The following is an 18031-nucleotide window of genomic DNA, read 5'->3' as shown; positions in this document are numbered from 1 at the left end:
GGTGGGAAGTGACTCCTTAATTCTATTGATTTTTAATTATTTTTATGCTGTTTAAATGTTTTCTGAACTTGAGATTGCTAGGATGTCACTGAACATTAGCAATTTAAAGTCATGCACCCTGCCTTCCTGATATTTTATACAGCTACTGCTTCTCTCATCATTACCCATATTTGATGTGTCAGGGAGCTACAATTGTTGATCAGTCTGTGTGCATAGCAAGGTGGGGTTCAAACATAGATGATGCATATCCTTGGGAAGGTTCTTCATGGAAGGCTCTAGAGGATACTAGCTCAACGGTATGCGTTAATTTCTTTAATGGGGAAAGCAAATTGATTGGTATCAATTTTTGTGATGATGATAGGTTGTTTTATCTAAATTTTTGTGTTTTGAAATTTGAGGAATTGTGAAGAACAGGACAGAAAGGTAATATAAGTGTTGAAGACGGGAATAAGTTGTCATTCTGAGTTTACTATCTCACTGTGTTCCTAGATTCATAATCAGGGAATGGTTATTTATTATGTGAGATGAATATAGATTGTTTTTGACATGATGAGGAAATTGGGAGCTATCCCGAAAGTTAGGATCATCCGAGGTTGCTGCAGCAGTTTTATCTACTGTTTTGCATGATTTGGCTTATTTTGGCTGGTCAGAAATGATGAGCAACATGGGGCATGGAAACATTTTTACTTTTCTATGACAAAAAAATACTTGTCTAATTATTTAGGAACTACATGTAAAAAGAACATTTGTAGTTTCGATATCCCAACTAATTGTCAGTACTTGTTTCTTAATATACCATTTTCTTATTTAATAAATCTTATATAAATATTTTTCTAATGGCTCAATTGATTGTCCTATTTACTTGCTTAGTAGAACAAATAATCCAAGTTAAAATTGTTTGATGGTCTCATCTGCTTCCAATATGGTGATGATTTTTTCTTGGCATTCTTCATCATATTTGATGTGTGTCCTGTGGAATGATTTTGCATGTAAAGAATAAGATATCCCAATTTGTAGTTTGAGTTGCTCTCTATTAGTTCATCAAGCTAAACCATCAATAATCTTAGCAGGTTACTCATATGGATCAATTTGTTTCTACTCCTGGAGAAGCTGTGACTGTTGTAAAAAAAATGCTAGCCAAGGGCTATGTCTTGGGCAAAGATGCCCTTATCAAGGCCAAAGAACTTGACGAGTCCTATCAGGTCTCAGCTACTGCAGCAGCCAAGGTTTCTGAGCTTAGCAATAAAATTGGCCTAACTGATAAGATCAACACTAGCATGGAAACGGTAAAATCAGTGGATGAGAAGTATCATGTTTCAGACATCACTAAATCTGTTGTATTAGTTACTGGGACTGCAGCTGTAATAGCAGCATCTTTTGCAGGGAGAACTGCTGTAGCAGCTGCCAATGCTGCAGTCAATAGCAGCTACTTTGCCAAAGGAGCACTTTGGGTTTCCGGCATGTTGAGCCGTGCAGCTCAAGCTACAGCTGATTTGGGTAGCCATGGAAATAAAGAAACAGAAACTTAAGTTTCACATAATACCCAGTTAGTTGTTTTTCCCATCCTTTGTTTTTGCATAAAAATAAATGGTCTTCCGTTTCATATCAGTCTAGTATACACAACTGTATAATGACTTAAAGTTTAGTCCTGCCCTGATTTCGGCAGGTTAGATGGGTGTAAATGTAGGATTGATAAATGACATGTTTGACTTTTGTTTGTTTTATTTTGATGCATAACTTCATGCTTTAACTCTAAAATGTCTGAAGAGGAAAGGAAGTATCACATGTCTACCACTTGTCTGGAATATGGATTCCTATGTCTGATTTTGAAGGTGACCTCATTTTGTAATGTAGGGATGTTAAGAGTCTTCAGTTTAGTGATGAAATTGAGTCATTTTCGCTTTCAGCTCCCCCCGCTCCGCCGAATGCGTGATTATGATCCCATATAACACCTTCGGCGAACCCTGATGATCCTTCAAAAATTGAGTGTGAATAGAAATCATGGTATGTTCTACTAGGACCGTGATGCACAAAGGACTCGTTTAAGCTAACAGGTTCAGACATCTTTTAGCAATTGACTGGTCCTGAAAGCCAAGATAGTTAGACTAATGACTACTCCTTTAGCAAAGGTTAGCATCCGAAAGGGAATTCTAAGATTTGAACATACCTTTTGAGTATTCCATTTGTGATTCAAATGTATGAAAGGAAAAATGATGCGGCAGTCAAATTAAATCTACGGGCAACTACTTCAATTCATCAACTTAAAAGTCTCTTAATCACTAATGAGTGACTTTAGCTAGCCAGTTTCTAAGCCTGGCTCATGCAGTGTTAGCAGCATTACCATTACATTGTTTTTGATCCATGCTATGTCAAGTTTAAACTTAAAATTTCTTCCCTTTACTTTTTAAACACATGTCACTGCATCGAAATAGAAATCTCACTTTGGGATTTTGTCAAGTCCCAAAGAAGAAAGCTGGACAAAGATAAACTAGACTAAAGTTGTAATTTTAGATAAAAGTTTACTCAAAAATGCAAAGCCCCAGAAAGTGGAGTGCAAAATTCCCAGTTTTCCCAAATATTATTGCGTTCTATCAATACCCATTAATTAACCGCTTCTCTTTCCCTTTACCCATTCCCCCGTTTTAGAGTTGCAGCGAGGAAGAGAGAAAAAAACAGAGTCGCAACAAATCTGAGGTAGGCTCGTTCCCTTATCTTTTCTCTTTTTCCTATTCGATTTATGCTTGTGATTTATTGTTAAATTTAATTAGTATGTTTGTAAGGTAATTAGGGCTAAGTTGAATTACTTTGAATGTAAACTAAGTTGCATTTATCTGGGGATTGTTGAATTTCTGTAGGAGTTTTCAGGTTTGAGTGCGATTGTTGGTGTCTTAATAATACCGATCCTGATGATTTTAGGGTTTTGAAATTGCTATCTTTGGGAATTAGGGTTTGTTGAATTTTGGGCTAATGTGTGGACAGTGAGATGATTTGGCTTTTTTGTGTTGTGTTTGGTTGATGAGAAAGATGCAGAGAGAAAATTTTCTAAATCGATTGAAAAATTCACTTTCTTTGCAGAGATGGTCCGTACCAAGCGAATCGCAAAACCTTCCATCATAAATGATTTTAGGAGACCATTGAAACTGAAACAGATGCAAAAGGCCCCTACCTTTCAATAAGAATATCTGATGCAACCATTGTCAGAACCAACGTAACAACAAGAATATCAAATCCACTACTAAATTCCAAAATGCCAGCCAAGTCCTCCCTGCTAAACCCCCAAAACCTTGCGTTTCTTATGACCACCGCAAGACCTCTCGAAACCGTCCTGTCTTCTATGGCGGCCTCTTTTCCAACCACCACATCCTCAAAATTAGGACTGTGCAATAGGTTGATTTGGTCTGAAAATATTGAAACCTGAACAAATCATATCGATTGACTAAAAAATCCGAACTAACTGAACAATATAAAAATTCTCCACAGATTGAATTTTAAAATACTTCAATTGATAATTTTTTTTTATGCAATTTCGCTGCAGCGAGAGCACTTTAATTGGTATGGTTGATTTCTCTAAAACTGAACTATTTTCATACCATATTATAACATATATAAAAATAACATCTCAACACAACACACACACACACACACACCCATATATATATATATATATGTATAAATCTCAACATAGCTAATCCAACATAACATCTTAACAAAACATACGATACAAGACAGCTTAAAGGAAATAAATTGAAGCAAACATTTAATAACATTCTTAGGGAAAATTCAACAACATCCAACTTAAAAAAAAGGGGCAAACTTAAATGAAGTTCAAGCCAACATTCTCAAGAAATTACGTTCAAAGGTCAAACAACCAACAATATTCTTCAAAGATGGACCTCCTCGGCTCCTCCAATAGGCCATAGTTTATGCACATTTCTTTAACATGTTAAAAGAAGACAAAATTGTGATTATTATAAATTTTGGGCTAGAATAAACTGAATGTTCTCTAAATGCAATCGTGCAAATATTCATAGTAGCTAACATTATCTCAAGGCTCAAAGTCAGTATACCTTTTTACTAATCAATTACGGGATCCAATGCAATCTTTGACAAATCTAAAATACATAAACAAACATAACAAAAAGCCAGCGTTAAACAAAGAACTAAAAGAAATAAAGAAATAAGAACTAGAAAAAGAAAAATGAAATGATGGTATAAATAAATAATTATCCAAATCAACTTTCTCAAGCTTTGCCAAATCATACTCAATGTTACTTGAATTGAAATGTGAAGATTTATGTAGCCAATCTTGAGCAACAATAAGTTGCTCACACAAGCTTAGGAGTTAAATGAATTCCTATATGCATCAATTTCTCGTCCACCAAGACTAAAAGCGGATTCAAAAGCAACTTTAAGAATGGGAACTGCCAATGCATCACGAGTTAGTTTGGAAAGAATAGGATACTTATTATTGTTGAGTTTCCATCAAATGAGAACATCAAAGTCATCAGCATCTGTAGCATTATTCTCACTCAAATACTTATCCAATTATGTTTTCTGCTCTTGTTTGTAATTTGGCTCACTTGGGCTTGACCACCTTCACCAATAGACTTAGGATAAAACATTCTTTTATATTCATCAAGCAACTGTTCCATTGTTTTCTTTCAGGTTCTTAGTCATCAATGAAGCTTGCTCAGGAGAGTACATTTTCATTAAACAAAATTTCACAAAATGAAGTTTTTTCTTTAGATCAAGAATAGAAGCAATGTAAAGCACTATATTCATTTTCTCTACATTTCTCCAATACTTGTCAAATTTATAGTTTATTCTCTTTACCGTTGATTTGAACTCAACATAAAGATTTCTTCCCCAATCTTGTATAGTGCAATAAACAACACAAACATCATCAAGAAAAGTGTTAGAAGTGTTATAAGAAGAATTTGAAACTTTTAGGGTGAATTCATAAAACTGGTTCAACAAAAAAAAAGAAAAAGGATAAAACCTCTTAACATTTGTTCAATCCTTTTGTTTAAGCACTACATCTCCCATCAATATCTCACTTTTCTAATAAGGATCAACATCATCAAATGCATCGAAGGCCTTTTCAAACTTTTCGATCTAGTGCTAACATTCAAAAATAACAAACTCTTCGATTGAGTATTTGCAAATGAAACACACTCTTTAAACTTGGCTAACATAGACGATGATTGTCTCATGTCTCACTGTCCCTCTAACATGAGCAACTAAATCATTCATTTCATTCGATCCATCACCAATAAGACTAATAATATATGCAATACATCTCATACGAAGATATTTACCTCCTAAGATACTATTTCTTAAATTGTTAAAATTTTTTCTTCAAGTATGAGATTGCAACATCATTCGAACTAGCATTATCAATTGTAATAATGGGAATCTTATCAATCCACCCCAATCACGCAAACATTCTCAATTGTCCCAATGGCCTCATCTTTATGACTAGAAATGAGATAAAAGTTTAATATCATTTTATTTATTTTCCGATCCTTGCCTATAAAGTGAGCCATAAGACACATATAATTGACTCTTTGTAATGAGGTCCATGTGTTTGTGGTAAGAGATACTTTGAAAGAAGATACTTTCAAGAATTGCTTTAGGTGAGTCTTTTCATCAATATAAAGTTTCTAACAATCCCTAGTAACAGTCCATCATGATGGTACATGAAATCTAGGACATGTAGGTGATATGAAATCCCCAAATTCTTATCCTTCCACAAATCTAACAGACAACTCATCTTGAATGATCATCTTAGCTATACCCTTCTTAATGGCATCCTAAAGACCCATCTCCTCCCAATTGAAAAGCTAATTTCGGTTGAGTACAATCATCACTAGCACGGGAAAACTTTTGACCAGAAACCATGTGATTCTTTAATGAAGTTATTCCATTTAATTTAGAATTAGCATAAAATTCTCTATCACAATAATTACATCTAGCTTTATTCTCACATTCATCATTGACAAATTTGGTGAAGTGATTCCACACTCCTGAGCTCAGCCTAAGTGTTTTCTTCTTCTATTTAGAACTTAAAGTTTCACTTCTTGCTGCATCACCATCATGTGCAGAGAATTGAGAGATTGGTTCTGTAGCTGGCATCACATTAGGTGTAGGAATCAAATTATCCTTTTCAGTTGACATTGACATCTGCAAAAGAAAGAGTATATATTCATATGTAGGTCAGTAATCAGGATTATATCAAATATGCGAAGTATAATAAACAATTTGATGATCACAATTGTTATGTACTGTTATAACAATATAGTGCAGTTATGTAGATATTATGCAATTATATGTACTGTTATGACAATATAATTGGACAAATGGACAAACGATACAAGCCTGGTTCTTATATATTACCAACAAGAGAAAATAGATTGAAAAACAAGGAAATAAATTACTATTAAAAGTATTATTAATGTGAAACAACGCAGTTTTGATAGGGAAGTTGCTCCCTTTCAACAGCATCTTTTCACTTGAATAAATTCAAGGACATGAAAATAATTAACCATGATGTGTGAAAAAAATTATAATGATCTGGAATTTTAATCCTCTATGTGAATAGATTCTGTAATCTGTTGACTTAAAACGGCTCAGTTTTTCTCACTCTATGACTATATCTTGTCCTTTTACTTTGTTAAACCTGTAATTGAATTTTTTAAACCTTCTCTCTCTATAGCCAATCATGAACTTTTGAACTTGATGAAAACTGAAATAATCATATTCACAATACAAACTAGTATAAGATGCTTATTGTTTAGTTTTTTTATGTATAAAAAATAATAGTATATTTTTCATTTATTAACCATCACACCACTAAACTCATGACTATATATGTTTGCATGTAACTTGTGAGTGATTAATAAAATAATATATTGATGCAAAGGAGGAAAGATATATATTATAATCAAGTCAAATAAAGAATTGCTTATTGAAGAAGAACTGAAGATTTTGATATTGGGGTTTTGTTTTTTTCAAATTTGGGGGTTTAGGCTTTTGGGATAGGGAGTTGACTATCAAGGAATGGGAATATGGGAAAGTTGGGAAAGGAGGGATTTTGGCCTGGGGGTGGGATTTGGTTTAGGGGATTTAGAGTTTTGGATATTGGTTGTGGGGATTTAGGGTACTGATGAAGAAGAACTGAAGTGAAGAAGTGTGAAGATGCACTAATGTAGAATAGAATCATCACCTTGTCGTCGTCGGGACTCAGGAATTTTGGCAGTTGTTGGGCTCAGGGAGGATTGGGATTGGGTGTCTGGGTCTAGCTGGGAGAGGAATTAGATTAAAAAATAAAAAACATAGATAATATTTTACAAATATATTATTTAAGATCAATTTGGTTGGTTAGTTCGTTTGAGAATTTTTTGGAAATCGAGAACCAATCGAACAGATAAAAAATCTCAAGAAAAGGAATTGAAAAGTTATAGAAATCAAATTGACCGAACTGTACAAACCGAATTTGATTCTGTTCGGACCAAATATGTTTACCCTTACTCAAAACCTTCCAACCCCTTCTACCACCTTCACCACCATTCGATCTTGAGAAATGGGACCCCCATCACCTCTCTGAGAATCCGTCACCACCGTCCATTCCCAAACCCCGGCAAAGCCGAAAATTCCCTCTAGTTGCTTGCTTCATCATCAACACCTTCTACAAGAACCAGTACACATGGGGCCCACCATCGTCTTTGAAATCAACAAGCTCCTTAGCGTCACCCCATTCGCTTGTTGTGGAAGTGCTCAAAGTCCAAAACAACTCTGTTCTGGGTTCCAAGTTCTTCCATTGGGCTGGTAAACAGAAAGGATATAAACATTATTTCGCTTCTTACAATGCTATAGCATATTGCCTCAATAGAAATGTCCATTTTTGAGCTGCTGATTGATCACCAGAACTCATAAATTCCCAAGGAAAGCCACCAACTGAAAAAAAAAAGTTTGAATTGTTGATATGAATGTATGCTGATAATAAGAGAAGACAAAGGGTTCATTATATGTATTGAAAAATGAAAATTTTGGAATAAAGCTGCATGTTTGTTCGTATAATTGGATAATGGATTTGTTGGTCAAAACGGGGTTATTTAATTTAGCATTGTCAGTGTATGGGGATTTTAAAGGGGAGTATCACATTCATGATTTTGATCAAGGGGTTATGTAAGGCAGGGCAGATAGAGGAAATGCTGGAGGTTTTGGGGAGGATGAGGGAGAAATTATATAAGCTGGATGTTTTTAGCCTATACGGCTATGGTTAGAGTCTTGGTTTCAGAAGGGAATTTGGCTGGATGCCTGCTGGTTTGGGAGGAGATGAAGAGAGATGGGGTGGAGCCAGATGTGATGATGTTTGTGACATTGATTCATGGTTGTGTAAGGGTAGGAGGATGTGGAGGGGGGAATGAGTTGTTTAGGGAGATAATGGAGAAAGGGATTTTGATTGAAAGGGCAATCTATGGTGTCTTGATTTAACGATTTATGAAGGATGGGAAGGTTGGGTCTGCTTGTGATTTGTTCAAGCATTTGGTATATCGAGGGCTTGTGTGATGCAAGGCAGATTGATAGATCTTATAAGCCTTTTCAGGTTACAAAAGGGTTTGGAGGGTTTGGGGCCAGGATTTGTGACTGTGAATCGCTTGTTGGTGGCGTTATAGAGATGAGACAAATGAATGGCTTTTGCAAGTTGCTAGAGCAGTTGCAGAAGTTAGAATGTTCTGTTATTGATGCTCTTTCTAAGTTCTTCTCTTTCATGGTTAGGAAGGAGGAAGGAATTATAATGGCTGTAAAAGTGTTTGATGCGTTAAAAATGAAAGGTTGCACTGGTATTTCGATTTACAATATTCTAATGGAGGCTCTCGACAAGACTGAAGGTGAAACAAGCATTGTCGCTCTTTCAAGAAATGAAGCATTTGAATTTTGAGCCTGACTCCTTGCTTTGCAATGATGTGTTACGTTGGAGATAAGGATATTAAGGAGGCTTGCATCTGCCATAATATAATAATAGAGATGTCATCTGTTCCTTCCATTGATGCGTATTATTTTCTTTCTAAAGGTCTCTGCAAAATTGGGGAGATTGATGCAGCTATGATGCTTGTCCATGATTGCTTAGGGAATGTTACAAGTGGGCCCAATGCATTTAAATTCACTCTTACTATTCTTCATGCTTGTAAATCAGGTGCCGAGAAAGTGATCGAAGTGTTGAATGAAATGATGCAAGAAGGTTTCCCTCCAGATAACATTATATGCTCTGCAATTATATCTGGCACATGCAAGTATCGCACCATGGAAGAGGCAAGGAAGGTTTTTACTAATTTGAAAGCATGCAAACTTTTAATGGTAATACAATTGAGTGAGATGAAATATTAATTGATATATAAAGAAGAAAGCAGCAGACATTGTGCTCTCAGGATTGAAGCTCTTTGGTCTGGAATCCAAATTAAAAGCACCCTGCTAATCTTGATGAAGAATTGCAGGTCAGTACATATTTTCAGTGTCCCGTTCGCCTGATATGCTACTAATCTTTGTTATCTGAACAACGCAGCCTGCATGAGAAAATCCAGCATGCTCCATTGAGCTTATTTGTTTCTACGAGTCACCTGAATAGAGTAGCATATTACCTGCCTTGGGTTGTCTTGTGAGAACTATCTAAGCAGGCTTCAAGAATGGTCTGGCTTGGTTGACCGGTGGATATAGATGAATGATTTAATGTCAGTCTCCCTTCTATCTGATAATGCTTAAGTCCTTAATCATGTCATCAGCAACAACAGGTACAAAAAAATCTCATCACCTTATTTCAACCTCAAAAAATGCATTTTTTTTTAATGCAAATTCTAAGATACCCAGATCTTCTTTTCAACTTATATTATCATTTTTGTATTGACTTTGTTTCAATCTTGAAGCTTTACTGAGTTAAAGTTTCCTTTTCTTATCTGGGTTTTCACCACAATTCATGTTTTGAATAAAGCAAATCAATACTAACTAATCATGTGACTGTGTTCTTTGTAATTGGTAGTTGGAATTCATGGCTTTTACGTTGATCATTGGTGAAAATTAGAATATTTGTATTTTTGGTATCCCTAATGATTGTCATTATGTGTTTCTTAATATGCCATTTTCTTATTTTAACTAATCTTATATATAAAATATTTTCCTAATGGCTTACATGATTATCCTCGCTACATGCTTAGCATAATTGAATAATCAAGTAAAACTGTTCAATGTTCTTTACATGCTTCCAATATTTTAATGAATTGTCTCTTGGCAATTTCTTCATGATATTTTATGTGTGTGCTGTGGAATGATTTTGCATGTAAAGGATAATGGTATTACACTTTGTAGTTTCAGTTGCTCTCAATTAGTTCATCAAGCTAAACCATCCATAATTTTAGCGGGTCACTCATACGGACCAATCTATCTCTACTCTTGGAGAAGCCCTGGCTGTTGTCAAAACAATGCTAGCCAAGGGCTATGTTTTGGGTAAAAGATGCCCTAATAAAGGCCAAAGACTTGACGAGTCCTATCAGTTCTCAGCTATTGCAGCAGCCAAGGTTGCTTGCCTAACTGATACGATCAACACTGGCATGCAAACTGTAAAACCAATGGATGAGAAGTATCAGGTTTCAGACATCACCAAATCTGTTGCATCAGTTACTGGGACTGCAGTTGTATAGCAGTAACTTTTACAGGGTGAAACACTGTAGCAGCTGCTAATTATGTAGTCAATAACAGCTACTGTGCCAAGGGGGCACTTTGGATTTCTGGCATTTTGAGTCCTGCAGCTGATTTGGGTAGCCATGGAAATAAACAGAGACTTAAGTTTCACAGAACACCCTATTTAGTTTTTTGTTTCCCAGCCTTTGATAAATAGTCTTCTTTGTCATACCAGTTTAGTATACTCAACTGTACAATGACTTGGTCCTGCCCTGACTTAGGTAGGTTAGATGGGTGTAAATATAGGATTTGTACATGACCTTTTTTAGTGTTTGTTTGTTTGTTTGTTTAACTTGATGCATAACTTCATGCTTTAACTTTAAAATGTCTGATGAAGAAAGGAAATATCACATGTCCACCACTTGTCTGGAATCTGGATTCCTATGTTTGATTTGAAGGTGATCTTATCTTGTGATGTGGGGAATGGATCTGATGTTAGAGTCTTCATTTTGCTGATGAGAATTGACTCATGTCGATATTCAACTTGTTCTGCTCCGCTGAATGCGTCATTAGTCTGTTCCCATATCACACCACCACCAAACCCTCATGCTCCTTCTCTAAACATGATTTCAGCTTTGGTCATAGCCCCTTATTTTAATTCATGCTTGTGTGTGAACTGGAATCAGAGTCTATTCTATTAGGACGACTCATTTAAACTGGTCCAGCAACAAGTTGTGAATTCTTTTAGCAAATGACTGGTCTTGCAAGGTAAATTATACCAGCTAGAAGAAAGTCAAGATAGTGGACTACCCTTTCCCAAAGGTTAGCATCCAAAAGAGAATTTTAGATTTCAACTTCGCTTTGTATCTTGGTATTAATGATTCAAATTTATAGAAAAATAAAGCTTGGACTGCATTGTTGTTTATTTTACATTAAAGAAACCGGCTTAATAATGCTGACACCCTCTGGTCTCTTCGTAACTAATATCTGATTTCCTTAAATCTCCTGTCCTGACTCTGCCAGTGCCAACCTATTTAACACATTTCTTTCTGTAACAGGTAGCAATCAAGCACTCCCTGATGTGCTATACTTGAAACATTATCAAGTTCCATGCCTAAATTGTGGACTAATTTACGCCTTAATTCCCGAGCCATGCCGTCCAAAAAACAGAAAATTTTTAAGATCTTGAATGCAGAAAACCAGACTAACAAAATGCTGCTCTTAAAGGGAATTTAATAGAGGCAAATCATAGTGGTATTTAGACAGATTATGTCAAATAGCTTGCCTTAGCTTTTAGAAAATCAAATTAGGCTAAAGGTGTCAATTTCATAAAAGATGCGACACGCCACAGAAAATGATTACATTGCAAAAAAGGTATAATGGCAAATCATAATCAAACAGGTTGGGGCTCACTTTTTTCTTCCCCCATGATTTTGCGCCTACAACAGGACAAATAGAACCATTGTCAAGCTTTGATACGTTTTTCCCATTTCATAAAAGGTCGTTTCACATAGATGGGGCCTTGTGAAAAAGCTGTAGCCTCTAGATTACTTCTTTTAGTTTTTCCCTTCTCCTCAGATCAATGGAACTGTTGTGGGAAACAGTTATGGCACACGTATCTGATTTAAAGGGGTTTGTTAACCTCTTGAGTCGCAATCTTTTGAGCACTAATTTTCTTCTATATGTGAGAACCAAAACATGATTTGATTAGATGGGGGAAATGGCACTTACCCTGTTGTGATTTTCCAGCTGAAAGGCCCCCAAGGTCCCCATGAATGTGAAAGCAATGACATGATTCTGAAATGGGAGATGAGGAGGTGAAGAAATAAGCAAAAACTACTTGGGCTTATCTTACTTGTATTGTATTTGATGTCATTTAGCATCAGCGTCTTTTGTTAATGGCACTGAGCTAATATCTAATTGTTTTAAGCATCTCACATGATCCTCAGCCGGAAGGCTATGCTCCACCCTACGCAGATTTCAAATCAATATCCAACTAGATAACTTTGGAATTCTAGATTGCTTCCTCTGGCTGAATGTATAGCCCGTGATATAACCAGTCAATTATATTTATATATATTTATATATTTCTTTCTGCCTCATGGACCATCGGCTAGAACTGTTGTCGTTGTCTTGCTCAACTCATTTGACGAATTGAATTGGATGCTAAAGTAATAAATTCATTGTGGAATTGTTAATTCTGGACTTTTGCAGTTTCTCGGAGTTCCAAGTGAGATAATGAAGAACTGATAGTATACCGTCTTTTAAATAGCGGTCGAATGGAATCAATGCCTTTTGGGGTTGATCTGTAGCTCTCAAAGAGGGAAAGGGTCCTGGCATTGAAAGTTGAAAACTGAGAAGAATCAAGGGCAACAAACAACCACTCCTTTGCCTCCTTGGTCCAAAGAAACAGGATTTGACCTTGTCACTCGCCGACGCTGACCCTGATACATTCTTCACCTAACTTGGCTTGCTAATTTTATTATTAGGCCACCCCTTTTACTATAAGATGCTTTATTGTTAATTCAATCAGCTTAGCTTTAGGGGGATTAATATATTGTAAAGACAAGTCGGCCTCTCACCGTCACCTAGATGATTGAATTATTCAACCACACCACTCCTACAAAAAGACATTTTAGTCTTTTATTAATTCAACTAATCATGTTTTCACTCAAATTAGTTTTCTCCAACCTTTACTTCTCTGCAGAATCTAGAACCCCTGAATCAAACTAGATAGAGCCCTGGAAAAGTTTGCATACAACTGCTTCTTGGGTTTGCTGGAATTTTTGGGGTCTTGCTAGGACTGCTCTGGAAACACCCTCCAGTTTCTGCAACCTGACAAATTCCACTTGGCCTAGGTACACAGAAATTACTATACGTACTACAAATCCAAGAATACAAAAAGATTTAGAAAAGAAAGAGCTATAATTGCGTCTCTTAAAGTATTATCTCCATTTTGTTGGAAAGTATACAATTTAAGTTTCCTTTCAGAAGGAAACATAATAAGTATACAGCCATAAAAGCACATGACTGGTGATGATAAAGAACCTGCTTATAACAATACATTTTCTGGTTCCTTGTACTGAAATTATATCATGGAAACTCCTCACTGTACAACAAACAACTCACAAAGAAAGATCAAAAAGAAAAACACAAGAGAGAAGAAAAAAAAAGGTTTTCTGTTTTTAATGAACTAATTAGTAGCAGCAAATTGGGCAGCGGATAAGTCCATTTTCATTACAATCAGGACACCTTTGAAAGCCATACTCACCGTCTTCACCTGCATTTTCTTCTCCTTCTTCTTCTTCATCATCTTCATAATACACTTTACAACTCCCTGAACAAGTCTCACAAGGCACAAACCTGATATCCCCACAAGCCTCACAAGCTCCACCACTAACTCCACCATCATCATCCACCATTTCACACCCTTCAACCGCCTTCTCTAGCTGACCCTCCTCGTGCATTCGCCTTATCTCCTCGGCTCCGCCAATGTATTTTTTTCCCACAAATACCCTTGGCAATCCACCTCTATACACTTCTCCAATCAGCTCTTTCAATTCCTCTTTAAACCCTGAATGCATTGAAACATCTCGTTCATCAATACGAACTCCCAAGCTTTTCAGGATCACTCTAACATGACAACAATCCTCGTATGTCTTCCGAACCCCTCTTAAACTAGTAAAATACACAACAACCTTATCCTTGTTAAGCTTACAATCTGAAACAACAACCCCATTTACGTTCTTCTCATAATCTTGCTCTTTGTCATTCTCCTGAGGCCTGAGATGACAAGGGTTATCGAAAGGAAGCTGTTCAAGCGATTTCCTAAAACTAGAAATTACTTCCGGATCAAAATCCGTAATCCCCGAATTCGATTTCTGATCATCATCTTTTTCCATTTGAAGCCACATAGGGTTTGGAGACACCGTGCTATTTTCTTTTGGAGCTGAATTCCTAACAACATCAAAAGAAAAACTCCTGAAATGACCCGGAGAACGAAGAGGACTGATATCCTCAAGCCCTGCCATCATTTCCCATGTATTAATTGTTTCAGGCTCTCCAGGAGGAGTCCTGACCGGCGTTTTCGGAACAATTTTTGGGATCTTATCTTCAATCATTTTTGACCAAACTTTTGCTTCAATCACTTCCATAGCCAACCCTTTGCTCTCCTCCTCGACTTCTTTCACATTCCCATTGATTTTATTGCCGTTTTCGAGATTGCCATTAAATGCTGCAACGTTGATGCTACTGCCATTGGTTTGGTGGTTGGTTTCTAGCTTGAGAGAGCCTAATGTGGTGGATGTTAAAGCTACAACATGGTAGCTATCACCCTTGTGTTGAGCCGGATGATGCACATGCATTGAATAGCTTCTTGGAACAGGTGAATAAGGAGCCTGGCAATACCGGCATCGTTTTTGCTTGGAACTAGCACAACCCATGACATAAAAAAAAACCAAAAAAAAAAAAAAAACAGAGGGAAACAAAACAGGGGAAAAGAAAAGGAAAAATCAAGAAAATGTGGGATTTTTGGAATGGGATGTGATGAATAGATTAAGAGAACATCCCTGGTTAAATGAGCTGGAATGGTGGGGTTTTGGTGAAGATTAAATCATTGAAAATTGGAAACGAAAAAAATAAGGTGATGATGCAACAGGGAAGGGGGGGAATCAGAGAATTCCTTGGAAGCTTCTCTTACGTGAAAGATCCAATGAAAAGATATAGTTTTCTTCATATCAGCAGAATTGGTAGTTTATATAATCTAATAAATTAAAAAACTTGAAACATTACAAGGAAAAAAAAAAAGAAAAACTGAAGATACCCAGATGAGAATTTGGATTAAACAGGTGAAAAGGAGAATTGGGTTGCAGAGATCTTGGGATTTAGAAAAGAAAACAGAGAAAAAATATTGGGAAGGAAACAAGGAAGAAGAAAAGTGAAGAAAGAGAGAAAGAAGAAAATGAGGATGGAAAGAAAGTCAAAGAAAGAAGGTTAAGATATGTGAATTAAGGAAAGAAAAGTGGAAAAAGTTCTGAGAAAGGTCGATCATCATTGATCAAAATTATTATTTTTTTATTTTTAATTTTTTTTTCTCCCTCTAGATGAATTCTAGAGAGAGATGATGGAAACTGGTGGTGAGCGAGAAATGAAATTCTTGTTGAGGGGGGAGCTTTTAATGAGAGAGATAATAGCTGTGAGTTGTATAGGTTGGTGCACAGAAAGAGAAAAAGCAGCAAAAATATAAAATGAAAAAGGAGCTTTTTATTACAGTTTTTAATACTAGCCCCTTTTTAGGTTTATTTCTCATTAATATTGAAATTAGTTGAATATTAAACCTTACACTGACGACCAACATTTTTGCTCACCAAGTTAAAAAAGAAAGTAGAGTGTTCAACTTCAAAAGATAGTTTGAGGGAGGACAGGTACGAAGCAGTTCAAGTAATAAAAACTGTTGATAACTGTAACAATTAACAAACAGTTTTGGGATAATGCTTAATACACACTTTTGTAGAGTATCCTGTAACTAAACAAACTTTGGATTTCTTTAATCATTCTTGACTTCCCCAAATATTATTTACTTGCAAAACCAAACAATTGGATCATTGTAAATGTCTACAAAACGCGGGAATTAATGCTTCAGTCAGACTATTAATGCCGCCTGCTTCACTCACACCGCTGATCCATACATTTTCCTGCCTTTTATGTTTTTAACCCACTAAATAACGTCCAAAGTTTTATTTAATGCAAAAATAAGTATAAATCAGAAATTTATTTTTTTTGAGAAAGAGGTCAACGTTCGCTTATTTTACTATTTACGTTACTAATTTACTATTCTTGTCTTTGCTTTATGATTTAGTGTATTGATTACGATGTACATGTTTTGAGAAATTACCATATATATTAATTGTCTTAAAGTTAAATTGATTTAAAGTTATTCATCAACCTATAAATGATGTTGATTTTGATTCTTCATATCTAATCTAAATATGTACAAGACAAAACTTTTGCTAAAAAAAATGATCTTATGTTTCTCTCACACGTTTACATCTTAAATAAATGCAAATATATCTACCATAGCCAAGCAAAATTTTAATTTTGATATTGGAAAAGTTAAATTTAATAAAAACTCAAATTAAATTAGGTAAGATTTTTTAATTGTTCCCCTAAATGAACATGTAAATTATCATTTAATGTTGGAAATTGAATTAAAAAAAAAGGATATTTCAATTCTGCCCAAAAATATATTTGTTTGCACGACCCCAGCAGAAGGAAAACTTTATGATTATGAAATTGGCATTGATTCATTGCTTTCTCTTTTTGAATTATTTCACCTAGCATTTAATGCCCATTATTACTATTAATTTGTTTTCTTCTAACAGTGACTTTCTTATTTATTCTTCTAATTTTTCAACAGCATTTCTTATTCTTCTAATTTTCATCATCTTTAAGATATTATTTTTAGCATGCATGCTCCCTTTTTTTGTATTTTATTTTATTTTATTTATTTTTTAATGTAAATTTAAAAATTTAATATAAATGAAGTCATCCACATGAGCTTAAATCTAATAACTAATTCAAATTCAAGACCTATTTGTATTCTAACAATATGGATATTGAAATTTATCCTTAGATGGGCTTTTCAACATAAAAAATATATCAAGAAAATAAAAACTTTAAATTTTGATTAAAAAGGATGGTGAACTTTTTGAAATTGTCTGTAGCTTAAATGTCTTGAAAGTTGAATCTTGAAATGAAAGGTATAATATTTAAAAAGGTTCCTAAACTCTTTAAAAAAAATTCAAATAAACTCTTATATTTTTATTGCATTCAATCAAGTTCTTATATTTTTATTTTGAGTCAAATAAGTTATTGTACTTTTATTTTAAGTCAAATAAGTCATTGTGATTAATAATTGACTTAGTCAAAATGCTATTTGTTATTTTATGTCGTGTGAAGCTTACGACTGACGTGATATGTTAATATATCTTAATTGATGATAATGTAACATGTTAATATATCATAATTGATAATGACGTGATATGTTAATTTAGCATGATAATATGATCATGTGATATTTTTTACTATACACATTAATGCTTTATCAATGTCATATGGATATAAAATAACAAGTGATATTTGGACTAATAGCAATTAATCAATCATTAATCATAAGAGCTTATTTAACTCAAAATAAAAGTATAGGAGTTTAATTGAATGTAATGAAAGAATAAAGACTTATTTGTTTTCTTGAATAGTTTAAGGGCTTATTTGAGTATTATATCAAAATGAAAAGAAATTTATTGAAGGGAGGGAGAAGAATATATATATATATATATATATATATATATATATATTT

At 34.9% G+C, this 18031-nt stretch overlaps 2 protein-coding genes and 2 pseudogenes across 3 annotated transcripts in view; 3 read left to right on the top strand and 1 right to left on the bottom strand.

The window, feature by feature from the left end:
• LOC18601481 (binding partner of ACD11 1) overlaps positions 1-1750 on the top strand; it is a 5345-nt gene extending 3595 nt beyond the window's left edge. For both annotated transcript variants that reach the window (XM_007032430.2, XM_018120219.1), the window contains exons 4-5: positions 183-296; positions 1071-1750. In XM_007032430.2, coding sequence (XP_007032492.1) covers positions 183-296; positions 1071-1529 — 573 coding nt within the window. In that variant the 3' untranslated portion in view covers positions 1530-1750. The remainder of the gene's footprint in view (positions 1-182; positions 297-1070) is intronic.
• LOC108661780 lies at positions 6832-10365 on the top strand (annotated as a pseudogene).
• Positions 10344-11131, top strand: LOC108661576 (annotated as a pseudogene).
• Positions 13581-15836, bottom strand: LOC18601479 (uncharacterized protein At3g28850). Its single transcript, XM_007032427.2, has one exon. It carries the CDS (start codon positions 15114-15116, stop codon positions 13872-13874), a length of 1245 nt encoding a protein of 414 aa, XP_007032489.1. The 5' UTR covers positions 15117-15836; the 3' UTR covers positions 13581-13871.

The sequence above is a fragment of the Theobroma cacao genome, chromosome 4, assembly GCF_000208745.1.
Source record: "Theobroma cacao cultivar B97-61/B2 chromosome 4, Criollo_cocoa_genome_V2, whole genome shotgun sequence".
In the NCBI taxonomy this organism is placed as follows: Eukaryota; Viridiplantae; Streptophyta; class Magnoliopsida; order Malvales; family Malvaceae; genus Theobroma; species Theobroma cacao.
Note: the sequence above shows the minus strand (reverse complement) of the source record. Positions and strands in the feature narration are given on the sequence as shown.